Source organism: Babylonia areolata, chromosome 1, assembly GCF_041734735.1.
Source record: "Babylonia areolata isolate BAREFJ2019XMU chromosome 1, ASM4173473v1, whole genome shotgun sequence".
Lineage (NCBI taxonomy): Eukaryota > Metazoa > Mollusca > Gastropoda > Neogastropoda > Buccinidae > Babylonia > Babylonia areolata.
In genome coordinates this window covers 58,333,720-58,361,440 of record NC_134876.1, presented here as the reverse complement: position 1 = coordinate 58,361,440, position 27,721 = coordinate 58,333,720, and the positions used below count along the sequence as shown (strand labels likewise).

Here is a 27,721-nt window from a genome sequence, read left to right as displayed (position 1 = left end):
GAAAGAGAGTAAGAAAGAAGGAAGGGGGGCGTGGGGGTGCGCGAGAGGGATCTCTCTCTCTCTCTCACACTCTCACACACACACACACACACACACACACACACACACACACATATACACATATATGTGTGTGTGTGTGTGTGTGTGTGTGTGTGCGGAGAAAGAGAGAGAGAGGAGACAGACAGACAGACAGAGAGACAGACAAAGAATAAGAGAAGAGAGAGGCTGGACTGTGTGATGCACAAGCGAGAAAGAAAAAGGATGAACAACCCCTGAGGAGCTGTTTGTTGACTTCCATGTTAAGGGTATCGGGGCGTGAGGGTGGGACTAAGCAAAACGGTCTTCCTGCTCACAGCTGGTGGGCCAGGTAGAGAGACAGAGATGGAGGGAGAAAGCCTGAACTATCTCTCCTCCTACTCCCCCTCCTCCTCCTCCCATCCCTACACGCTGTTCTACACGCGTGTGGTGCCAGAGACTCCCCTCCTTTCAGCCTGTTTACCCTTGTAAGCAGGATGCGGCTTGGCCTTTTGCATATAAACATTATCATCGCCCATCTTCCTGTATTTCATTGCCAAACCTCTAAGACACGGCGTCCGTGTCCCGTCCCAGCTATGTGTATACGTAAACAGCAGCCGGAGTCATAATACACCTTGCATGTCATGTATTGTTCATCGAAAATAATACCGGAGAAACCGGCGTCTCTGATCGTACTAATACTTCGGCTGCCGCTCTTTCCTTCCCCCTAACTGTTATTTGCGGAATGAAGTGCGGAAATATTCTCCCCATATCACACACACACACACACACACACACACACACACACACACACACACACACACACACACACGTGCATGAAAAACGCACACGCACACACCATGGGTATGCTTTTCACACCCTCTCTTCCCTGTCTCTCCCTCCCCTCTGCAATCCCTCCGACTTAGAAGAAAAGAAAAAGACGGGAGCTGTGGAGCTCTCAACACAGCGTAATTTCCCCGGCAAGAAGCAGTGACAGGAGGTGCTCAACAGGCAATCCCCCAGACCCGCTTAGGTAAGCCACTGAAGACCTGCAATTGCTCTCACCACCACTCTCAGTACCCCTGTCCCCGGCACCAAAAATAGCTGCACCACTTATTCTCCCAAAGACCGCCCATCCACCATCTGACCACCACTACCAACCACCACCGCAACACCATCACCAAGAAAACAAGTACCACTACTATCACCACCACCAAAACAACCGCCACTACCGTCAACCCTGCCTCCATCGAAACCATTATTGCCAACACCACCACTACCACCACCACTTACAACCAGAGTAGATGGAGCAAGCAACTGCTTCATGTTCCCACGTGACCACTTCGCCCATTGAGGTTCTGTTCCTGACTCCCACAGTCCCTCTCCACCCATCCCCCCCACCCCCTGGCTCCCCCCAAAACAGTGTTTCAGGTAGGTGCTGAAGCACCGTTCATCTCCCTCTCTCCCTTTCTCTTCTTTCCATGCCAAACGTCAGTTAGTTAGTCCTTTTTCTGCATAGTGGTAGGACTCTTTTTTAAATTTGCGGGCTGAAATGCCATCGTCACTCAAAGATTCTCATCTTCCAGTTACCTGTCACCGAGGTTTTCGTTTTGGTTTTTATTTCGCGAGTATCATCTCCGCCTTTTCTCCTCGCTGTTCTTGAAAGAAACCTCGCTCTCCGACTAAATTAACAGGGGTTGGTGGATTAAACGGAACATTTTTTGTAACCGTTCTTGGTGGAGTAAACTGGACACATCTGTTATACAAAACAACTGTCCCCAGAAACGTACAAACAGTACCCATGGCCCGTGTACGAGATCTCAAAAGCTGAACTACAAACGGTCGAACAGAATAATGGCAGTTGGTGTTTCTTTCAAGCAGCTGGAGAAATGCTGAACAATCAAATAACACAGACCGCACACGTCCAGTCCTGTCGCACTCGGAGGGCGGAGGGGCAGGGGGGGAGGAGAGGGGGCGATGAGGCTGTGGGAGGTGTGGGAGGCGGGGATAGAGGGAAGACCCATACACACACACTCGCCCTCCCTGCAACCCTACCCCCCATCCCTGCCCGTGCGAGAGGACAATGGCGACGCAGGAAGAGATCAATGGCTAATTATCTGCAGTGGCCTTGTCGCCGCATCAGCGCAGTGAAGTGGGGAGTCAGCCATGCAGTCAATCACTATCGATCTGCCCACTAGCCACAACAGGCGCCTGCTGAGTGGGAGGTGAGCCGAGAAACCATTGGAGCATGGCAGGCAGTGTCAGGCTCACTCACCCAGCATGTGCCTGTGGGTCCGTCAGTCACACAACAGTGAGGGTTGTCGCTCTTTTCTTTGGAATAGGTTTTCTGATTCTGGATTAAAAATAAAAAATAAAAAAAATAAAAACACACACACACACACACACACACGCTCTCTCTCTCTCTCTCTTTGTTCAATCACGAGATTATCAACGACTTTGTTTTGCTTTCCATGTCGAAAGGTAAGATATTATCACGGCCAACATACACACCTCTCCCTCTCTTGTGATTTTTTCCTTCTTTTTTTCTTCTTTTTATTTATTCATTTATTCATTCTTTCTTTTATTTACTTTGTTTCGCCGACAGTTTTTAGCCATCTTTTGCAAAGCCTGGTTCATGTGCTCGATATGAAAAGGAACACATCAAAGAACTTATCAAAATCTCCATATAAATATATTTTTTTCAAACAGCAGCACTCCTCCCACCACACGTCAGCATTTCACAGCATTATTTCTTTCAAACCTGAATGTTGCTTTCCCTCCCTGAATCCATTTCTCCACGCACGTTTCATCTTTGCCCTAACACTAATAGTTTGTTACCCGACAATTAAATCAAAGTAAACAGTACTATGATACTGATGTCAGGCAGGGTGAAATGAAATGTTCATCATTTAGGTATTGTAGTGTATATGATCATGTTGTGTGTTGTATCATCTGTGATGCTTTAGTGTACATGCACGTGAATTTTTCTTTGGGTGTTTGGTTGGATGTCTTTGCAAGGTTTGTGCATGACGTTTTCGTTTTAGTGTGTAAACAAATGTCTTACAAGCGCAAGCGATCGCGCGCTCGTGTGTGTGTGTGTGTGTGTGTGTGTGTGTGTGTGTGTGTGTGTGTGTGTGTGTGTCTATGTGTGTCTGTGTGTGTTTGAAAGAGATCGGAGTTAAACATAACGACAGTGACAAGACGGGGAAAAACAGAAAATTTGCAAAACCGATTTAAAAAGGACACACACACACACACACACACACACACACACACACACACACACACACACACACAAGCGCGCGCGCGCCAAGTCAGCACACACATATTGAATGGAAAAAGAGCGACAGGCGAAGCACTCTACGCCTGAACTCCCTTCGAATCTGGGGTCAAAATGACTGGTATACGGCTCGGGCAGGAGAGAAAAATAAAACAAAATAGAAAAGAAAATAATAAATAAATACATTAAAAAATGAAACAAAATAAAACAAAACAAAATTAAACAAAATAAGATATATAAAATCAACAAAAAAAGAAAAAAAAAGAAAAAAAAAGAACCACACAGAATCCAGCCTCTTCTTCCAAGTCCCCGTTCTCCTACCACACCTCCCTATCAAACGGATCCTGACGTGCTGGAGGTCAACCCATCAGGGGCCAACCACTCCAACCAGGCGTTCCCAATGCCCGTCATTCACACACACACACACACACACACACACACGCACACACACACGCACGCACGCACACACCTTCCCCAACTTAATCTGTCCCCACCTTCTGTCTTCCTTCACACAACGATCGATCTCCTTCCATCCCATCTACCCTTCCTTTCCCCTTAAAAAAAAAAAGAAAGAAAAGAAAAAAAAGCAAGCCTCAGCGAACGAGAGGAGAGGACCTTGATGAAGAGCTCGCCCCTCCGCTGGGAAATATCGTGCCCCTCGGTAAACAAAGCCAGACAGGGAGCCGCTAAAAGACAGAACCAATCCAATTGCTGTAAATTTGGGTCTACACGGAACCCATTCCGGCGACGACGGGGACAGGGAGGACAGAGAAAGGGGTAGGGGTAAGTAAGGAGCATAGGGGAAGGCGAGAGAGAGAGAGAGAGAGTGAGGAGGAGGAGGAGGAAGAGAGAGAGAGAGAGAGAGATACAGACAGACACATAGAGACAGATTTTTTTTTCATGAATAAATCGTTTATTCATTTAACGCCCTTGTCCATCAAGACCGAGAGACGGAGAGACAGAGACACAGCAAGAGAGAGAAAGAGACAGGCAGACGTTGACAGACAGACAGAGACCTCAATCTCAAGGAGAAGGAGGACGAAGAAGGAGGAGGAGGAGGAGGAAGACGACGAAGAGGAGTGAGAGGAGGAGTCGACAATTTCTTCCTTTTAACTTCGCTTTCAATCAGCGGATTGCATCAATTCTATAAGCTACACAAACAATGTAATCAGAAGCTGTATCGTTCTTGCTTTTCTGAGTATACATTTCTATCTTCAAAGATATCTGTCACATAATTATTTGGTGTTTGTATATGATATGATATGCCCATTTACGACATAGCGACACTTTCAAATAAAATACTCTTGAAACAAGGGTACGGTAGAGCTGGGTTTAACTACTACTACTTCTGCGTTCGTGGGCTGAACTCCCACGTTCACTCGTATATCGCGAGTGGGCTTTTACGTGTATGACCGTTTTTACCCCGCCATGTAGGCAACATAGTCCGCTTTCGGAGGTGTGCATGCAGGGTATGTTCTTGTTTCCATAACCCACCGAACGCTGACATGGATTACAGGATCTTTAACGTGCGTATTTGATCTTCTGCTTGCGTATACACACGAAGAGGGTTCAGGCACTGGCAGGTCTGCACATATATTGACCTGGGAGATCGTAAAAATCTCCACTCTTTACCCACCAGGCGCCGTCACCGTGATTCGAACCCGGGACGCTCAGACTGAAAGTTCAACGCTTTAACCATTCGGGTATTGCGCCCGTCTGCTGGGTTTAACAAAATTAACGATCTATCGGCAGAGGCTCTTAATTAAGGTCAAGTTGATCAATGCTGCAGTCTTTAATCTAAAACAAAAAGAAATCATTCCACAGCATCCTTTGCCTTGCCTGCCCTCTGCCAGGCGACAGACAGACAGACAGAGCGACAGACAGGAAGGAAGGATCAATAGCAGCATATGACGTAGGGCAGGAAGACAGGGGACACACACTGTGATGGTGTCGGTCTGGAGGAAGGAAGGAAGCAGAAGCAATTCTATTTGCCGCTACTGTCCGCCTGAAGGACCGTCCAGCACTCATCCGAAGACAGTTGATGGAGAAGGTACACACACACACACACACACACACACACACACACACACACACACACACACACACACACACATATATATATATATATATATATATATATATATGTACACACACTCTCTTTGAGTCAACAATACGCAAATAACCGGGAAGGACATATCAGATAATCTATGACGATGGACGGATGGGAAGAATATGGGAGGTGGGGGGAAGGGGGGTGATTGGGAGGGGGGGGAGGGAAGCGAGAGAGAGAGGGAGGGAAGGGCAAAGACTGAGAGAAAGAAAGAGAAAGAGATAGAGACACACAGAGAAACACGAACAAAGAGACAGAGGCCAGAGAGAGGTGTAAGGTACATGGTGAGCTAGAGACAGAAACAAAATAGAGACAGACAGACAGACAGACAGACGGACGGACAGAGACGCGGTGAGAAAAAAACAGAGAGAAGAGCAGGCGAGAGGGTGGGATAATAGAGAGAGAAAGAGAGGTTGGGGGTGGGGTGGGTTGGGGGGGCTCCAGCTCGAATGTTTTATTGAGGGTAAAAGGATAAGCTACAAGCTTCTTTTCACCATGCCCTCACAAACAAAAAGCAAAGAAAACATGTCAAACAGAAGAACTAAGAAGGAGTAGGGAGAGACGCCGGGGAGGGGGGGGGGGGGGGCGGCAAACGAGGGAGAAAGCAGGTCAGCAGTGAGAGGAAAGGAGGGGGAGAGAGACACACACACACAAAGAGAGGGAGGGAGGGAAGGAGGAATACAGAGGGAGACAGTAGATCAGCGGAGAGAGGGGGAGAGGGGAGAGGAGGGATGGGGGATTCAGAAAGACAGAGAGAGAGAGAGAAAGAGAGAGAGAGAGAGAGAGAGAGAGAGAGAGAGTGTGTGTGTGTGTGTGTGTGTGTGTGTGTGTGTGTGTGTGTGTGTGTGTGTGCGTGCGTGCGTGCGTGCGTGCGTGTGCGTGTTTGAAAGGATTGAAGAGGTTGAGAAGGTAGAGCCGTGCAACAAACCAGGAACTGCTGAAGCGCAGGAGTGTGAAGAGGAACCGTAACAGAGGAAGGTAATAAATACTGCAGGAAGGTTGGGGAGGGGATGGAGGAAGGATAAAGGAGAAGGACAAAGGAAAAGGATATAAAGGATTGGGGGGTTCGGGAAGAAGGGGAGGGTGTGGGAGGGGGGGGGGTGGCGGCAAGAAAACAGACAAAGACGATGAAGAAAAAGCAATGGATAAAAGAAACACACACACACACACACACACACACACACACACACACACACACTCTCTCTCTCTCTCTCTCTCTGTCTCTCTCTGTGTTCTATTTCAGCCAAACAAATTTGGTCAATGCTTATAGGCACTATGTTTTGTAAGCCCTTGACGCCAACAGGGTATCTTTACCAATGGCAATAAAATCAGTGTCAGTGTCAGTGTCTCTCTGTATCTCTGTCTCCTCATACTCTTATGTGCTTGCTTCTTTTTTTCCTATATATGTTACAAGCGTGGTGCTTATACATTTATTATTGATTTTAGTATTGTGGTGTGTAAACCCAGTATAAGCGGAGAGTGGATGAAAAAAAAAGCACCTCAGTTCTTATCTTCTGTCCACGGAAATAAATAATTTTTGTCTTGTTGTGTGTTGTCTTGTCCCCTCCCCCCTCTCCCTCCCCACCCCACCCCCTTCTCTCACTCCCTCCCTTCTTCACGGAGAGCTGATTGATTCTGGGGCCAAGCGGAGGGCCAGATCAGGCTAAATGCCAGAAAATCACATCTCGACGACTAATCACGTCACTAGGTCCCCCACGCGATCTTTCCCACCCTGTACCAGGAAAGGAGGCAGTGAGAGAGAGAGAGAGAGAGAGAGAGAGAGAGAGAGAGACAGACACAGACACAGAGACACAGAGAGAGACAGAGAGAGAGGCAGAGACAGAGAGACAGACAGAGAAAGCGAGGGACACACACACACACACACACACACACACACACACACACACACACAGATGGCAGGGGGGAGGGGGGGAGAAAAGAACCGGCAGGCAATTCAAGAAGAAACAGATTGTTTATGTCAAGAAATCCTGTGGTGCTACATGAAATTGTTAACATACTTCATGTAACTTGATACGACATACGAAACAAATTTAGAATTGTGGCCGATATCGATTTCAACGGTCAGTTGAGAGAAACATTCGGAGGAATTAAAATGCATTCATTAATCAGCACATAAAAGACTTATAAAAAGATTTAGTTTTGTTCATTGTTTCCATGCTAAATGTGAACGGGTAGTTAAAAGGAGCAGAGAAAATGGTGAGTGTTAGTTCAGTACCGGTTGTGTACACAACATTATGTCTTTGCCAAACTGCCAGATAAGCTTTCATCGCCTGTTCATCTTTCAAACTAACACAATATATTTTGTTTACTGACATATGCTGCTTCTGACTTCCTGGATGTTGAACATACTTGCTGATCTGATCGGGAGGAAATTCGGAGTCAAATGCCTTTCCCTAAGACACATAATACCAAAACGGGGGTCCCAAACCCTGAATCACTTGTTAAAACTGGATCGAAACTTTAACGTACAATCGACACTTGCCACTGACATGCATGTAGAACGTGGGAGACGGCATGCAGCCCATGGCTGAAGGGGGAACAAAAAAGAGTGTGGAAGAGAACCAGCAGGCGTGTTAACTGTTCTATGACTGGAAGATCGTCATTGTCAGTGCCTGCCCGCCTGCCTCCTCCCACACTCCACCACGTCTGCCGCCGTGCTGAGAACACTGCATTCCGCGGAGGTTCCGGCAAAGTGGAAGCTGAAGTGGCTCCTTGAGGACCTCCATTCCTTTGGGGCACTGTATATCAGCTAATGCTTTATGAATGCTCCCTGGAAGGGTGGGGTTCCTAAAAGGGAAGGGAGAAAAGAAAACTACAAGAAGCGCTTATACGCATGCAGATCACTACGTTCTGAACAATTCAAGGACGCCAAGCTTCACGCAATGAATGTAATCGCTACCACCACCACCACCACCACCCTCCATGTTGTTCAGAGATGTGGCATACAGCCTCAAGGCTCGCACTTCAATCTCAAGTAGGTTTCTCCTTACCCCACGCAATGTGTGGACCTCCCCCGGTTTCACTCCCCACCCCCACCCCCCTCTCTCTCTCTTTCTCTCTGTGTCTCTGTCTCTGATGCAGGGGGCTCTTCTGGTTACAACTCCCAACCAGGAAATTCTGTGTTGTCAAATTTCATATTCTTTTGTTCTTTTTGTTTCCGAGTCCCCCATTCTCTCTCTCTCTCTCTCTCTCTCTCTCTCTCTCTCTCTCTCTCTCTGTGTGTGTGTGTGTGTGTGTGTGTGTGTGTGTGTGTGTGTGTGTGTGTGTGTGTGTGTGAACGCTCTGAATTCGTTTCTTCCTTTCTCACCCACAGGTAAAACAAAATACCCCTGCAGGCAAGCGCTATACCTTAACGACACGCTCTCCCCAGGGGTAGCATCCCGAATGTCGCAGAGAGATATATATTGCAACAAAGTACACTACACTACACTACACGTCGCCATCAGTCCGACGAGGGCTTGATCCGCCGTGTGCACAGCCAGAGAGCCTCAGAGCACAGGTAAAACTTAGATGGAGCAGCATGGCGCCTTAGAGCAAATGTAAGCTTACAAGTTACATGGAGCATCATGGCGCCTCAGAGCACAGGTAAGCTTACAAGTTACATGGAGCATCATGGAGCCTCAGAGCACAGGTAATCTTACATGCAGCAGCATAGTGCCTCAGAGCACAGGTAATCTTACATGCAGCAGCATGGCGCCTCAAAGCACAGGTAAGCTTACACGGAGCAGCATGGCGCCTCAAAGCACAGGTAAACTTACATGGAGCAGCACGCCACCTTAGAGCACACACAGGTAAGCTTACGTCGGGGTGTCGGTGACCTTGAAGTGGGTCAGGGTGTTTATCACCTACCCCATCCCCTTCATTTTCAGCCTGTCAACACCTGGCTACAGCCGCCAGTGCCACACAACTCAAACACCTCCCCGTCCACACCAACACTGCAATTGTCTCTCTGCTACTGCACCCGCCGCAGTTCTCACCTTGGATTTTTTCATTTATTTCAATTCGTGCAAACCGCTTTCACACATATATGGAAAAAAACTAGCTAGCTAGTTAGCTAACACACACACACACACACACACACACACACACACACCACATGCGCGCACGCACACACTGCATGCACACACACGCGCTTCATTAAGCTGGGTGGTGTTAAATTATGAGTACGAACGCATACCATGGGAACGCGAGCCCCGCCATTCAGTCTCCCATCGGGCCAAAAAACCCACCGCGATACACGTGAATGCAATTACATCTGAAGCCAGCGTGTCACCCGAGAAAACCTATTAATTGAAGGCGGTAACAGGGCCCGCGGTAACGTTTAACCCTGTCACAACACAGGACCCGTGAAAACAATTCAGCTGCACTCTCCCGCTCCTCCAACCCGTCTTTGTTCAGTCTATACAACACAACACTAAATCTAAAGACCATAATATGGTCAATAGTCGTTTTCAACAAGAACGGCGAAACTGAACAATTGAATAGCGAGCAGCTACTTAAATATCCTAAAAGTTATATGATTCATTGCAATTCGTCTACATCCCTTTCTTGGAGTGAAAGCGCTATATGAATTAATAGTATTACCATTATCATCATCATCATTATCATCATTTTTAACCAAACATAAAAGAATGTCAAAATACTTCAGCACAACTCTCTCCAACATTATATCAGGCACAAACAGCTAACGCTTACTTTCACGCCTGAATTACGAGCAACAGATCCGTGATTAATCTCTGTCACTGTCACTGGGCCCGAAACGTGGTATGGGTGTGCTGAAATGCTGAACGCATCACCAACATTCTCCATCTCTGGCGGAAACAGGTACAGTGTGTATATATATATATATATATATACATACATATATATATATATATATATATATATATATATATATATATATACACTGTGCCTATATAAGTCCGAACACTATGACACCTCTTCGAAACTGAAACTGAACTGGGAGAAGACGTTGATAAGCCGAGGTGCACATGGTCAATCTTTATGAAACCGGTAGAGAGGAACTATATGGGTAGGGTGGGGAATAAAGGAGATGAGGAAGGGGCGAGAGGGCGGTGGTAAGGAACTAGTTCCTGCTGGTGAGCCCCCCGCCCCCACCCCCATCCCCGCCCCTCCCCCCAGTCCTGGAGCGGCATACCGGTACATCATGCCTCCACGACTTCACGTAACCTGTTCAGTGGTTCACTTTGGTGTTCCGACATTCGATCAGAGCTGGGAAGAAAAACATGTTTTTCTGGAGAGAGTGTGAAATGTTTACCGGAAGGCACGGCTCCATTATCCCTCACTTCCAGTGTGGCTGCTGTCACTCAAACTTCATGTTTTCCGCTTCCCCACCCCTTCCTCCCTCCCCCCTCTATTTTTGCTCTTTCTTTCTTTTTAGTTTTCTTTTTCTTTTCTGTTCTTTTTTTTTTCTTTCTCGTTTTGTTTTTTAAGCAGAAGCTCTCATGCATAATCTGACAGCCACTCCTCACTTTATTGCCAGTTGCACTTTCCGTCTGCTCTTCTACTGCCACGGGCTGTTCACATAGATTTCTGTTTATTTTGATACGCCCCGTCGTTTCATTTATTTATTCATTTATGCATTTACTTGCTTTTCTTGAGTGAAAAGGATCTCAAAAGTAGCTGGTCCTAACACACAAAAAATAGCCCTTCTGCCCTGCTCGACTCCTTGCTTCAAAAGAAACCGATACTGCTGAGAGCGCTTAGATAAATCCTATAAACAGCCATATGAGGGCAATAATCGTAACTAACAGCCTGCTAAAAAAACAGTGCAGTATAGTAAAAGGAGACTGGGAGAGGAACGAGAGAGAGAGAGAGAGAGAGAGAGACAGACAGACAGACAGAGAGCACGGCACCCGACCACCCCTTCTCTCTCCACACTGAATCAGTCGCCCGTCACCGATATCCTCCCTAGCTTGCCCCTTTTTTCACGTGCATGTGCAGTCACACCCGGCCGGCCAAGGTGTGGGGGCCGACAGAGGGAGGCAGCTCCCCGTTCGTGGTACCTCCCCTCTGCACCAAGGCACACACACACACGTCTGACTTCTCATCTCCTGCTTTACTCAGGTGTGGAGAATGGTGTGCGGCCAAATCACTGGGCCCGCCTCACTTCAAAGGCCAGTAATGCTGGTAGGGAGACAGCTCGTCAGAATGACTTCCATTTTCACACTCCCCCGACCTCTGTCTGGGATTCTGCTGACGGGTTTCTTCTGCTTCTGCTTCTTCTTCTTCTTCTTCTCCTCCCCCCCCCCCCTCTCTCTCTCTCTCCTCTCTCCCTACCTCTCTCTTTATCTCTCCTTCCCTTTTTTTTCTCTCTCTCTCCGTGGTTCGTTCACCTCCCTCATAATTTTGTCTCTCTACTCTGTTGCGTACCGGATGGTCGTTGTTCGTGACTCCCCTCACCCTCACCCTCACCTCATCCCTTCCTGCCTCACTGCCGGTCAAACTGACAGGCCTGTGCAGAGGGTGGTGATGAAGATGTGCCAGATGCTCCATGTTCTCTGTCTCGGTCCCTCCCAGTCTATCACGGACCGATCACCACCTTGCCGGCTTCTTCCTCCTCCCTATCGCTGTCGAAGCCTCAGCGCTGCCCACTCGTCCCTCCCTCCCATCCCTCCCCCATTCCTTCCTTCCAGGGAAGCTTAGTCACGTGACGAGGCGGTAATCAGGGGAAATCACTCCCATCGGTTTCTGATCTACAAGAAAGGCAACTTCTTTCATCTGACACTTTGCGAGTTGATTAAGATCCGCAGTTCATTGCTTCCAACAAGGTCTACTTGGAAAGCCGGTGCCGTGACAAGCTGCAATAAAACCCCGGCCCTCCCCGTTCTCCCAGTCTCTCTGAACCATTGGCTACTTTTTTTCCCCTCCAGCCTTCGGGGCTTTGGACTACCTTTAATTCATTTCAGTGGAGCTGACAGCGAGGTCATCAATATTTTACAGCTCATCGAGGTAAAATGTACACACAGCAGGCCGGCCCTGGCCCAATGACTCCCACGGGCGCGAGCGGTGATGTCAAGATAAGTAGTAACGGGAGCAGCAACTTCATTCGCACAGACATGACAGAAAAATAAAAGCCTCGCTCCCTGAACGTACACGCAGACTGAGCTCATGCAGCCCGAAACAGTTTTTCCTGTCATTATTTTGCTGTAATGCTAAGACCGGGCAGAGGTATAGCGTCTGCCATAAAACTGTAGGTTTAGTACCAACATTTAACAACAAAAACGCTCTTGGTAATGGTTTGACCGGAGTATGGTCAGAGTCCTTGTTTTATCAATATGACGCGAAGTAAATCAAGGAATTTGTTTCAAGAGGTTACAATAAATGGGAGGAGTGGAAACATGGGAAACGGCCAATATATTTCTAACTTAACGGAATCCGTGTGAGGTTACACAGACTATTATCATAACAAGACACGGTGCTGACAAGCTCTTAATCGATAAATATTAATGTCATACGTATTTAGATAAAACCATCGTTCTAAATACGAATAATTGCAGCTACTCTTTAACGTCTCGCGCACATAATAAGAAACCAAGTTTATTTGTATAACATTAACCTTATTCTTCTCTTATGAAATGCAAAGTATCCGGGCATCAGTGGGGGCTGCCAGTCAATGTCACTTCCACAACTGCCCTCTTTTTGTCCTGAACTCGACTGTTATGAATACAAAACACACAGTATTACCAGTTGTTTGCGTAGAAAGCTAACTTCTGTGCGAATCAAAATGTTATCCATAATTCATATCAAGCAAACAGCGGCTTGCAAGTCCCCCCTCCCCAGCCCCACCCCTACCCACACGTCTATCCAGTCTGCTGTCAGAATGATCGCAAGGGTATTACGGGAATGCATGAGCTCTGCTGACATTGTCAATCCCACAATCTAACATCGGAACGTTATGGAATCTCCCGTGTCTCATCTTCGAGGATTCTCATCCCTCCTGCTCCCTTCAACCCTCTAACCCCCGATACCCTTTGTAAACTTCCAATCCACTGTAGCGGCCCCGTCAAAACAGGACAACAGCATAGTGCTATATAATGTATAAAACATATCGACAGCATCAATACTCCCATACCATCTGCAAAGTCAGCACACTAAATATTTTCATCTCACATACTTATGCTTTGGTTGGTCTGGAACATCAGTTATGAGTCAAAGGTTTCAACGTTTCACTTTCCCCACGTCTTCAATCAGTCTGGAAGATCAGGACAATCGTTCCAGACCAGGACAATGGTTATCTTCCAACAAATCATTCTTCAAGTAAAACGATTGTCGTTAGGTAGGCGAAACTTTTCAGACTCACTGTCCAGTTTCGCCTTCCCGCCGAACCCAATGGAGAATGTGAGACCTTTTTCCTTGTTTTTCAAAACAGAGAGACAGACAGACAGACAGAGACAGAGAGAGAGAGAGAGAGAGAGAGAGAGAGAGTGCAACTAAGTCGACTCTGGATCACCAATTAGTGAACAGGCGAACCGGGATGACACCTCTGGACCAGCAGGGCCCAGCAGTACAGTGGGCATGGCAAGAGGCGGACAAAGGGACCTCCTGCCGCCCCATTACCCACTTTAAAACAATGGCGGGGCCAGGCCTCTACTTGCCTGCCGTGGCACGCGAGGCCACATCACGCTTAATTAGCTCACTCCTTCGTCGTTACCCACCTGAAAACCTCCACGGCCAGGTAAATATAGATCTAAAGAACTACAGCTACATATATACCAAAGGTGGCTGACCCTATTCTCCTTACCTTCTCCCACTCCCCATTATCGTTGTCTTCCCCATGTAAAATAAAATGTTCGTGACACTTCGTGTGGGATATTTAATTCATCAAGAGGGCGGGGATTAATCTTCACACACACACACACACACACACACACACACAAGTGCAAACATTCTGTTCCATCCCGTTGAAGTCGACAAACAACAGAAAAACAGGATTCTGATGAGATACGACTTTACGAGTGCTCGGCACAGCTCATCAATATGTGTGGTGGACTTTACTACCCACGTCGGTGAACAGTGGCAGAGAGAAGGAACAGAAAATAGACACAGTCACGAGGTAATGAGGATTGTGAGGAGAACAGGAGGAGAAGACTGAGGAGGTGAAGGACTTGGAGAAGAAGGAGGAGGAGACGGAGGAGGGGGGAGGAGGAGATGGAGGTGGAGGACGAGGAGAAGGACAGAAATACCGAGGACAACAAACAAACCAGCATTCAGTCCAAGATGAAAGAAAAGCAGAAAAGATTAAAGAATAAAAAGAATGAAAGGAGAAAAAAGGAAAGAAACAAACGGAAATGAAGATTGGAAAATCTAAAAGAAGATAAAACAGAAAAAAAACCCTGGAAAGAAAGACGTGAAAGAAAAAAGGAATGGAAAATAGAAAGAAAGAAAGAAAAAAACAATTAAAGTGAGAAAGAGAGATAAGAAAGCAAAGGAGGTAGAAAAAACACACCCAAAAACAAACAAAAAACAAACCAACAACTGCCAACCAACCCACCAGATCAAAGAAGCCACGCCGACAAATTGGAAAAAAAAACAACTAAGAAAATAAGAAAACAAAAACAAACAAACAACAATAAAGAAAAAGAAAAACATCAACAACTAAACAGGCCCAATCAAAAGAGCATTCCTGAAATCACCCCTAACCAAACTCATTTCAAAACAATAAAGAAAGAAGTTAGAAAGAAAATCAAAGAATAAAATAAAAGAAAGAAACGACAAAACAATGGGGGAAAAAAACAGCCTCCAAACGAGCTGACCAAAGCAAACCAAAGAATCTAACACACACACCCACACACCTCATCCTCATTCTTCCAACACACACACACACACACACACACACACACACACACATGAACACAAACACACACACATCCACCCACCCATCCCACTGACACCGATACCTACAACACTCCCCCCACATCTTTCCCCCAAACCCCAACCAACCCCACACACGTATACAATACAAACAACACTCACAGGCAGCCTCGATCTGCGCGCGCGTGGACTTGACGTGCTGAGGGTTGGAGGAGACCTGCACGGTGTTCCAGGCGTAGCACTCGCACCAGTAGCCGTCATCCCCGTAGTAGTCATCCACGTCCTCCCGCGTGACGGTGATGCTGCTCTGCAGGGTCTTCCTGCCCGTCACCGGGTCGATCAGCTCCATGTTGTCCTGCAGCTTGAGGGGAATCTGCAACAGAAGACCCAGCCCCCGGGTTGGCAAAAGAAACGAAACGAAACGGTAGATGACTCAGTTAAGATGGCAAAAGAAACGAACCGAAAGGAAACGACGAATAACCCAGCACAGTTGGTAAAAGAAACGAAACGAACTTTTATATCACGAAGGTAGAGGAGTACCCACAATTGCTTTTTCTAAAATGTTTTAAACCCAAGGGACAGAAAACACAACAAGCGAACCATAATGACGTAAACATAACTAACTAACTTTCATGAATGAACGAACGAATGAATGAACGAATGGATGAATGGATAAGTTCACACACAAACATACGAAAGACGTGGAGAATGTGCGGTATGCAGCTAACCACCGAAACACCTGGCTGGTTGGTCATTCGGATGGTTGGTTTATTTCAGTTAAAGACAATAACTGAAAATCACACAACTTTACAATGATCGATGATTCTATTTTCGAAAGCTTTGAAAAGAAATATCAAGTTATCTGGTTTTTTTTGTTTTTAACCACATTTACTGATTGCATATATATATATATATATATATATATATATATATATATATATATGAATCAAAACAACCAAAAGATTAAACAATCAAACAATACAAAAGCTTTATGTACAAGTACAATTTTTTCGTTTCTTTTTGTAACATTCTACATCTACAGCAAAAAGGCTTTTTTTTAACTTTACATGAACACCAACGGTTTAAAAAAAACAACAACTCTACATACACTAATATAATTTTATTTTGAAACTGCACATGGCTTAACATTCATTTACAAGAATTAATAAGGATATTTGTCATGGGATATAATTCCAGGAGTAAAGCCGTACACAAACGTAGCACTTGAAACACGCAAAAGTGTGTCCCGGGTACATCCGCAAACATGCACGCACACGAGCCTACCTGCGTGCGTGCCTGACTGTCTGTCGGTCTGTCTGTTTCACACACCCCCACACACGGCCACCCCCCCACACACACACGCTTTAAACGAAAAGCCAGCTAAACTGCCAGGTACGCTGTGTTTTTGTAACGGAAATCAATGCTTTTCATCTGATTGGATCGGGCAGGAGATGGTTTGCACTTTCACCGTGGCAGTTCTAATTAAATTTGCTGACATGTAATGTTTTTGTTCTTTTTGATTGCCATTTTTTTTATCGTTCCCATAGTGTGACCGGCCCAAAAGCTTTTGGAACTTCTTTTGACAAATGATATAGTGTAATTTCAATTTATTTTGATGTAACATTTTATCTACAAAAAGTCTACAGAGGGGGAAAACTGCATTCACTGAGTGAACACAAATGAAAATTTTATTAATAAAAAAGAAAAAAATCACCGAGTAGTCCCTGCCATGTATATAAAGTTGGTATACTCCTTGTCCTAAAACGAAAATACACTGTAAACATACACAACCATGCGCGCACAAACACACATATTACGAAGCAGGTATACAGATAGCACACACACACACACACTATCTCTCTCTCTCTCTCTCTCTCTCTCTCTCTGTGTCAGAATTATCATAAATACTGCCTGTTACTGTCCTACATGACCGTGTCTTGCACGATTACTGGGGTTACACAGACAGAGTGAAGGTGCAGAATATGTCAAACCGTCATGGACTTAAGTTGTTGTTGTTGCTGCTGCTGCTGTTGTCGTTGTTGTTGTTTTGCTGTTGCTGTTAATGTCATGGAATTCTGTGCAGTTGTTGATGTTGCTGCTGTTAATTTGAAAAATATATCATGGACCTCTGTTGTTGTTGTCGTCGTCGTTGTTGCTGTTGTTGTCAAAGTGAAATATATGTCATGGGCTTTTGTTATTGGTGTTGTTGCAGTAGTAGTAGTAGTAGTAGTAGTAGTAGTACTGAGTAGCAGCAGCAGCAGTAGTAGTAGTATAGTACTGAGTAGCAGCAGTAGTAGTAGTAGTAGTAGCAGCAGCAGCAGCAGCAGCAGCAGCAGCAGTAGTAGTAGTAGTAGTAGTAGTAGTAGCTGTTGTTTAAAGTGAAGAATATGTCATGGCCTTGTTGTGGGTGTTCTAGCAGCAGCGAAAGCAGCAGCAGCAGCAGTAGAAGTAGCAGTAGTTGCTGTTGTTGTTGCAACTGACCTGACTGCCGGCGCACTTGAAGGTGATCTGGATGGCAGGGGTCGCCCGGCAGGTGATCTCCACAGGCTTGTTCCGCACCACATAGTAGTTGGCCTCGGGCTGCAGCCGCCACTCCGGCAGACCCTGGTTCAGAGGGTCGCTGCTGCCGTACGGGAAATCGCCTGAAACACAGTAAATAAAACACATATTGAATAAACAGAAGTTAAAGAAGAACAAAAAGAGGAGGAGGGGGTCTGGGGGGGGGTGGGGGGGTCGGGGGGGTGGCGCTGCTGCGTTGAAGCGACGCGTTCTTTCTTCCTAGGGTAGAGCAGTTCTCACTTCACAAAGAGATATATTTGTTGTGAGAAAAGAGTAACTTCAGTAAGACAATAGAATACTGTACAGTACAATACAATACTATACGAATCGCTACGATACCACTGATTCGCTACGGCACAACACGATACGACATGACACATAACGATACGATTCGACACAACACAAGACGATCGATACACGACACGACACGATACGACACAACACGGCACGACACGATACGATAAGACATAATTAAATGCCATACTGTACGGAACGATACAATACAATGACAATGGTTTTATTGAGACTGAAATAGATTACGCTTAAAGCTTCTTCACACAATGCCCTCACACAGGAACAAACAGAAAGAAATTAACAATGAAATAAAATGAATAAGTGAATAAATAAATGAGCCAATATGCAAGGCAATTCTAAATGAAAATGTCCTGAAAATTCGACGCAAAACAACAGATATAATATAAACATCTTCGGGTACACACACACACACACACACACACACACACACACACACACACACACACAGAGAGAGAGAGAGAGAGAGAGAGAGAGAGAGAGAGAGAGAGAGAGTACTTCTGCACACACGCAGAAACAAGACTGCTGGCTGTTAGGATAACAGTGGCCATTCAAAAAACGCCTTCTCCTGATTGTTTGGACATTAATTATTTGCAGCGAAGAAAGTACGAGAGAAACACACACACACACACACACACACACACACACACGCACACCGTTACTCTTGAAAGTAGTTTGCGTTTTGTCGCACCAAAGAGAAACAGTTCATCTGTTTGTGGGTTAAACTGGATACTATCCAGTTATCTGCCCGTTTGTCGAGCTGTCTTTCTTTGAAAGTGAACCGTCTGCATCACCTGAATGAAGACAGACAAGCCTCCACACAACCCTACTCACTCCAGCACCCTCTTCTCACGGGCACCCTCCCGACCAGAGTCCTGTCAGACTGTGTAGATGTAATGTACAGTGTACATTCTACCTCTACGTCGGGAGGGGCGGGGAGTTATGGGTGATTACTCTCTCTCTATCTCACTCCCCTCTCCCTCCCTACCAACACATCCGTCCCATCTCTGACTTCTCTTCATTAACACGCACACGTTAACAGACACAGTGTGTGTGTGTGTGTGTGTGTGTGTGTGTGTGTGTGTGTGTGTGTGTGTGTGTGTGTGTGTGTGTGTGTGTGTGAGAGAGAGACAGACAGACAGACAGACAGACAGAGAGAGAAAGAGAACGATTTCAGAAGATGAAACTGTTCGTTTGGTTTCATATCATGTTTGTAATGTAACGTAGTCGAGAGAAAACAATAATAAACGCTGAAACAAGCAATTCGCAAAGCAACGACTTTGAACGGCAGAGACGCGCGACAAGCTCTGCAAAGACTGCACAACACAGACACACAGACACAGACAGACAGACACAGACAGACAGACAGACAGACAGACAGACAGACACACACACACACACACACCGCCATGATCTCCAAAACACAACAAAGGGGAAAAAGTTACCTCACAGAAAGAAACAAGCACAAAACAAAAATACAAAATACACAAAAAGATGCAGCGTGTACAGGTCATTAATAGTCAGTAATGACGGCTGACCTTCCAATTTGAAGATTTGAAGAAGATGCATTTTACGTTCTTGCAAACAAAAAGAAACAAGCAAGCAAACAAACGAAACAACAACAAGACCACTACGTGTACCAACAACAGAAAACTTCGATGACAGATACTGACTGCAGAGTAAGAGCAGATGAAGCGTGCAGAGCGGTATCCACCACATCACGACACTCCACGGGTCAGCGACAATGCAAAACAACTTGCGACACCACCCACAACACCACCACCACCAGCAGAAGACGACGACAACAGTAAGTATCCAACTCTGCTGGGGATCATGGCCCCCCACGCCAGCACCACAACCACAATAACAACACGTATATATCCATCACCCCCTACTTCGCTACACTCACAAGCGGAACTATTAGGCCGCCAAGCTTGTTTTTGCTACACTGTGGCTGTCCCTTCTCTGTTCTCTATATCCAGTCTCTTCTCTCTCCGTCCCCCTCTCTCTCTCTCTCTCTCTGCTCCACTGTTCGTTCACACCACAACGGAGAGCATTGTTCTTCTGCCACCCTCTCTCGCCTCTCTCCTCCGTACACTGAAACCTCTACTCCACTCCCGGCGCGCACGCACACACACACACTCATCCAGCCACACACACACAACTACCACAGCAAGACGGGAGGGTGGGGTAGTGGTACGGAGAGAGCCCGTTTCGAGAGGGTGAGAGGTGATGGTGTACGGGGGGGAGAGGGGTGGTCTTTGGGAGGGAGAGGAGGGCGAGATCCGGAGACCGAGAAAAGACGGGGGGGAGGCCTGAGGTGGGTGTGGATGGGGGAGGAGTGGGATGGGTGTGGAGGGCGGAGGAGTGGGGTGTAGAGAGGGAAGGAGGGCGCAGGCTGGAGGAGAGAGGGGAAGGTTTGGGTGGGCAGAGGTTTTTAGTTCAGACTGTAATTTCGGCCAGCTGGCACAGTAGGGACTCCCTCCTCCCTTCCGACCATCTTCCTTCCTCTTCGCCTCCCCCCCACCCCCACTCCCATTCCCCTGTGACTGACTTCTAGTCCACCCCCAACCCCCCACCACTCCCCTGTGTGTGTGCCATCTTGTGATCAATACGGGCAGGTTAGGGCACTGTCCCAGAGCTTGGGGGGAAGCGGTGGGATGGGTGGGCTGGGGTGTAGGGGGCGAGGGGGCGGGGAAGCCCTTTCTCCCCCCCCCCTTTCCTTTTCTTCCCTTCCCTCCACAGGCACTTGTGACAACTTCACACTTCCTCTTTTCCTCACTTGGCGGATCCCCACTGAAGTGATCAAAATCCATTCGTAAACATTTTCAATATGACTGGTGTCAGTTCATTCGGCAATCTGTTAAGACAGATCCTCTTTTATTTTCTTTACTGATCGTCTTTCCCCCTTAAGACAATAGCGATGGCTTTCTGCAACAAAACCTGATCACCGTCGCTTTTCAGTGGGGTTTGTGTGTGTGTGTGTGTGTGTGTGTGTGTGTGTGTGTGTGTGTGTGTGTGTGTGTGTGTGTTGGTTTGTTTTTTTAAACTCGTTCAAGTGCTTGTTCTTTTGTTCAAATATGCATTTGCCGACAAAGGAAAGCAAAGCTGTTTGTTTTTTAATAATTCATGTGCTAAGACACCTTCATTGTAACCACCAATAACTATTCTCTCTTTCCTTCTATCACCAAAGACAAAGAAAAGAAAAAGAAAAAAAGAAGAATGGCAACACAAATGGACCGCGAAAGTTGGTTATGGCGAGGTCCTCCCCCCCTTACTCTCTCTCTCCCTTCCTCTCTCTGCCCATTTATTAATGAAAAGAGCGTGACAGAGAGGAGAGAGACAGAGACAGAGACAGAGAGACAGGGAGAGATTCAGTTTTCACTATGAACGTACTGAGCGGAAGCAGCAGCACTATCCAAATTGAAAAAAAGAAAAAGAAACGAGCAATTTTCAACGGTCTGATTTTATGGCGAGAGACAGAGAGAACGAGGGGGTGGGAACACTTGCAATGTTTGTTGGCTGATCGATTATTCAGGGTGGTAACAGCTCTGTGTGTGTGGCACCCTCCCCAACTACCGGCACGAAAACTGCCTGAATAATACATCAAAAAGTCAGATCAATCATTGTCTCCAGCCTCAGTCCACTGCCCACGGATAAAAAAAATAAAAATAAAAATAAAAACATCCGATCGATCGCGACACAAAACTTTGATCGTGAAGTCTGTGTTTCAGTGACACTTTGCTTATAATTCAGCGAAACCTCTTACCACAGACATGATATGATGCAAATAGGTAATTGAATAAATAAAAAGACGGAACCGTTTTTGGGCATACTGTGATCGTAGGTGCGTTCAGTCAGCACCACGCATTGCTATCGGTGGCTTCTTTTCATCGTTCAGCATGAACACTTCATAATGTCTAAGAATAATAATAACACATTCTGAGTGCCTCGGAGCAAACGCAACGCGTGAAAAAAAAATCTACCATAGAAACTGGTGGCAGACCGAACAAGAAAGAGCACTTATCGGGCAGTTTTCTTATCCGTTTCAGTCAAACATATTTGACCAGGCGTCTAGTGTTGACAATCCGTAATATCATATCGATATAAACAAAATACGTTTCGTGTTTTTAGCTTGGTATAATGTTGTGTATAAAAACTCGCAGTTTTGAAGGGGGGAAAAAGCAGTGACGTGCATGCAAAGAAAACAAGTCTCTCATTGTTGCGCATTCATTACCAAACTTTTTTTTTTGGTCCCTAACATTACATTAAACGCAATGGTAGCGTTCATTGGGGGGAAAAGAAACCATTGATGGCAGACACTACCTCAAATTTGCTGACATGCATGACAGTTTTAAACCTCCGCCACGACTTCCATCTGTTCTTAAAACAATATCTAATTAAGAACATAACTACCTTCGTGGATTTTGTTTTTACCGCAGTCATTGCAGTACGCTCTTTCGCAGCCATGCAAGGCAAGACTTAAAAAAAAAAAAAAAAAAAAAAAAAAAAAAAACCTCACGCCTACTCCGAAGCCTGCGACAAGCGCCTGTGGTTCCGCCACCCACCCAGCCCTTCCCCAACCCTGTTCCAACCTTCTGCAGGTCACGTGACAGCCCCAACGCCTGTCCCCGATCTTTTACAAAAGTCAACAAAATGAGAGCTAATGAAGTTATTGTCACCCTCCCGGCATATTCATGAGCGTCAAAGCCCTCTGACAGCTAATATAGAGGGGCCCCTTGAAAACACTTCGCTGGGGTTAGACGGACTCCAATTCTATTGCGGCCTAACTGAATCCAAACAAAAAGCTTGCGCAGCAATGAAAAAAAGGGGACTGGGTTTAAAAAAGAAAAGACTAAGAAAGAAAGAAATCGAACAGTCCTTTGGCTGCCTTTACATATATCTTGAACAGCAGGGTGTTGGGTTCTTGTGCCACTGGCAGCGAAGGAAAAATTATATAATGACCCACTGTGTGTCATTGCTTGAGCTGCGTTAATATAATGAGCGAACATTCGTACATACGCGCGCGCATATGTGTAAACAGTAATCTATATATATTATGAAGATGGCTTTATTATTCAAAATCCATTATAGATCGCTGCATCCCCTTCCCGCATACAAGTACTTCTATGTATGCACAGCTCTCAAGTTCCGATTGCCTGTGTAACTGGGAAACAATGTACACCTTGGCTGCCAGCGGCCGAGTCCCAGTTTCAACACGACCGAATTACATCATGCAGATTTTAACAGCACGAGCAGTCCAGCGAGAGGCCGGGAGTGTACAATTACATGCACTGAAATCGACCCGATGGAACCACGGCGTTTCGAGCAACCACAAAAGCCACGCACGGCTGTTATGAGTTTTCAGTGGAAACCAGCAAGATCCACAGTCAGCAGTTGTGTATGACCGCAGCTAGACAGCCATATCCCCCGCCCAATGTCGCGCCCCCTGTCGAGCCATCGTGCAAGCGTTACTGCCCCTGCTGACCCTCCGTCTTGTCCGGGAGCAGACAAGGGAGGCAAGTGAACACTCCTTCCCCACCCGTGCCTCTACCGCCTCCCACCCCAACCTTCAGCTCACCCCTTGCTGTCCCCTAGGAGGAGGGAGGTACCAATTTATGGTGGCAGACAATGGTGGCGGTAGCCCAAATGCCAATCTCGTGCATGTGCATGCCTATCACGGGCTTTCAGAATCTGGGTACAGGACGGGTCTTTCTCTGGCACCTCAGAATAATATAGCCTTGCTGAGCACCCTATAGTTTAGATAGTGATTTATGATGACAGACAGACAGATTGATAGACGCAGGGTCAGAAAGACAAAGAAGAAGGTCTGGATTCATTGAGGAACTTTCAGAACTCTCTCAAGGCTTGACCAGCGGATTAAGTGTATGCGAAGGTCATGCATACATTAAGTATTCACTGCTGTGAAAGGATTATTCACATGTATTGCTCGATGCAGTTTTGCTTGCCATATAGTGTATCTTTATTATTTGTATTATCTTCATGATGGGCAAACTGTTTCCTTTTTTTTTTTTTTTAACTCAAAGTCAGTCAACTTTCTTTAGTATTTGCAAAATGCGCAAGCAATTTGCTTATCGCTTGTTGGCTTCCGCTTTGCAGCAAGGAGTGAACTGCCCACTGAGGTCTGTTTAAATGGCCACGATTGGAAAAGAAAAAAACACCCAAACACTTCGTCGATCAATTCACCACAGTGAGAGAGAGAGGGGGGGGAGGAGGGGGGCGGTGGGGGGAGGTAGGAGGGGCGGAGGCAGAGGTGGAACAGAGCAGAGCAGATCATTCGTTAAAAAAGAAGAGGGAAAAAAAAAACCCCAGACATTTCCAACACGAGGGAGGCTACCCCCTGGTGTGGCAGAGGGCCCCACTGAGGCCACGCGGGGCCAGATGGAGTCAAAGATTAATTTCATCAGCATCGGTAATTAACATGGGGGTCCCATCCCAGCATGGCATCGAGAAAAACTCATTTCCTTCGCCGCCATTTGCACAGACACGACATACCAATTCTCCGCAGTCTCGGCCACGGTCATTATAAAGAGAGGCCCAAGTGCCAGAAATTATTCCAAGGGAGAAGCAGGGGGAGGAAATAGACGAAAAGGGAAGTTGGGGGAGAATTTTCGCCCCTCTGAATGACAATTAGTTAAGATTATATCAATTACCACCATCAGTAACGTTCCAGAACAAAAAGAGGGAAAGAAAAGAAAACAAGAAGATAACCTGGCAAGTACTCCAAATCAAACGTATCCCTTATTGTCTCCAAACCCGATTCCAGTGCAATGCTCAATCACAATCAAATGACTGGGGCAACGTTGTAAGACCGATTCTGCCTGTCCTTGCAGAAAGAACAGACCAAGCTGATCGTGGTTTGCTTTGGGGCTCGTGCCGAGGGTCCACCCTGAATCACAGACGTGGACAGAGGTTTGATGACAGACGTTCGTTCACATTCAGCGGCACGTTTGCCTGGGAGCCAATGACATGACACGACCGCTACTGGTAGAAATTGATTCGCTTCGTGACCGATTACGACGGGAGTCGGCCACGGCTTGCTGAACCTTGGGAACAGTAGAAAATTCTGAGGGTGACGAGGGCAAATGAGCAGCAAAATGGGAGAGAGAGAGAGAGAGAGAGAGAGAGAGAGAGAGAGAGAGAGAGAGCAGACAGAAACAGGCAGAGAGAGACAAAGACAAAGAAACAATCCCAAAGAAGCTCTGAGGGGAAAAGCCACCCTTCTCCCTCCCCATCCCCACTAAAAGTAACCCGTATCCCCCCCCCACCCCCCCACTAATCACCATCTCCAGCCGCACCTGCCCACAGCTCCCCAACCCCTCATCACCTTTATCAGATTCCCCTTTCTCCGCCGCTAGTCCACGCAGCGTCCGGTATAGTACTGGGCTGCAGGTATTACCCGTGAATGCCAGACGGGCCTCCAGCAACCCTCCCCCCCCCCATGCCCCCTCACCCTCAGTCCTCACTGAAGGAGCAGGGGGGAAGTGGGCAGAGAAATGAACCCATCATAACTATCACTGTCCAGCAGGCCTGGAGGGCAGGGCCGTTATGAGCTTCGGCGGATACACGTTTCACCACTCGCCTTTGCAGGAATGTCTGGCAGGGAAAACTATGCCAGCGACCCTTTCTCCTGGAGGAGGAGATCCGGCAGAAGTACAGGAGAATCAACGATATCGGTTCTTTCTTGTTGTTGTTTTTTGTGGAGGGGGATGGGGGTGCAGGGAAGTGAAGCGAGGATCTATAGCCGACGTGCACTGTAAAAATCTGGCAGACATGTGCTGACAATAGTTTGAAGACAGAGATAGAAAAAGAGAGAGATAGACAGAGACAGAGGCACACACACACACACACACACACACACACACACACACACACACACACACACACACACACAGAGAGAAACAGAGAGAGAGAGAAACAGACAGACAGAGGCTTGTTGGAATTACGCCACTGTCAACAACGACGGTTAGGTTAGAGAGCAGGAACACAGACAGACAGACACACAGAAACAGGAGAGTGGGGAAGAGACAAAGAGAAAAAAAGACAGGCAGAAGCAAGCCAGCAGCCGAACAACAGCCCAAAATAACCAAGAGACGATCCCAAGGACAACTACGGCCCAAAACACACCAAAACGACGCCGACATTCCAGTCACGGTCGGCAGTTGAGGCTAACGACGAGCGCGAAGACCGTTCAAAGCCCTCCACGGATCCTCACCACGTCATGGTACAGACGCTGGGATTGAAACCACCTGTGAGTGGGATGTGGAAGCAGAACAGAAGATGACACTGCCATCATTACATCCTTATTTTCATCCCATCTCTCCCTAACTCCCTCATACAGACGTCTGTGGATTTTGGGCTTCCGCCATGCGAGTGATCAAAGACAGAGCGAGCTCATCCAGGTAATGAACGGCTTGTCATCCCAGTACTTCAAGACAGACAGCCTCGACAAACAGTGAGACGGACCATGGCATGTGTTTCCAACTTCACTTATTTTTCGTCTCATACTTACAGACAGACTTGATGATACGGGAGAAGGTATAACACTCATGTACTCACGAGCGCGGGAACAAAAACACATACAAAATGATGGGAGGCGAGGAAAGAGAAACCAAAAACAAGACGGGAAAAACAGAACATTTTATGTAAATGGAATCAACAGACTAAAAATAATGCAAACGAAAAAAAACAAACAAAAACAAAAAACAAAACAGAACACAAATAAACACATGCATAAATTATAACGGGGGAAAGAGAAAATAAACGCGCACGTGTGCGTGCGTGCGTGTATGAGCGTGCGTGCATATTTGTGGACAAACTGAGCGCATGCAAACACGCGGTCCGAGAATCAACACAAACGCACTGGCGTGCCGGCAAAGAGTGACCATCCCAAGCGCCGGCCCGCTCTGGCGAACGCGCAAAGAAACACAGACACCAGGGACTTGCGTTTTGGATTCGCTCTGACAAGCCCAGGGCGCCGCTGCAGCAAACTGACAGGGCCGATTTCCCCGGACAAATGAGAAGGAAAGGGGCAGGGTACCCGTTCTGACAAGCCCTAAGATGAGGGTAAAAGAAGAGGTCCGCGAACCAGCTCCTGGGTGGTAGCTCCTCTCCCCTCTTACCCCGGCCTGGTCCCTCCAGACGTCAAGGCCGACTGGCAGCAGATTCCTCTGTCGCTGGGAACCGACGTTTAACGTCAGAACAATGCTTTCCCACGAAGGTTATCTACCGGATGAAAGGCCATCTCCACCCAAAGGGGGGAAGGCTACACAGCCATTCCCTCGCCCCCTTTATGCCGCGCGGGGAAGGGGAATAAATAGCTAGGCAACTGGGGGAAGAAGAGCTTCGAGCTCGGAGTCTGAGGAGAGAAGATGGCTCAGGAATTGCATGCTGCGCAATAAAAGTTGTCTTCCGACATGTGCCCGCTTGCTTTGTGTGCCATGTTTTTGTAGTCAGCGTTCTTTGTAGTCAACGTGTGAGTCATTGGGCGAGCGAATGAGTAACTGCTGTTGATGCTTGTGTGTGTGTGTGTGTGTGTGTGTGTGTGTGTGTGTGTGTGTGTGAGTGAA

General features: G+C 46.8%; 1 protein-coding gene across 11 annotated transcripts in view; it reads right to left on the bottom strand.

Moving 5' to 3' along the window:
- LOC143284534 (netrin receptor UNC5C-like) overlaps positions 1-27,721 on the bottom strand; it is a 908,143-nt gene that overhangs the window by 104,375 nt on the left and 776,047 nt on the right. For 10 of the 11 annotated variants that reach the window (XM_076591319.1, XM_076591328.1, XM_076591302.1 and 7 more), the window contains 2 exons: positions 17,742-17,902; positions 15,423-15,633 (listed from right to left, as the gene is read on the bottom strand). In XM_076591319.1, coding sequence (XP_076447434.1) covers positions 15,423-15,633; positions 17,742-17,902 — 372 coding nt within the window. Of the gene's footprint in view, positions 1-15,422; positions 15,634-17,741; positions 17,903-19,804; positions 20,156-27,721 lie in introns of those variants that run through there. The other variant, XM_076591312.1, reaches the window with a different exon arrangement.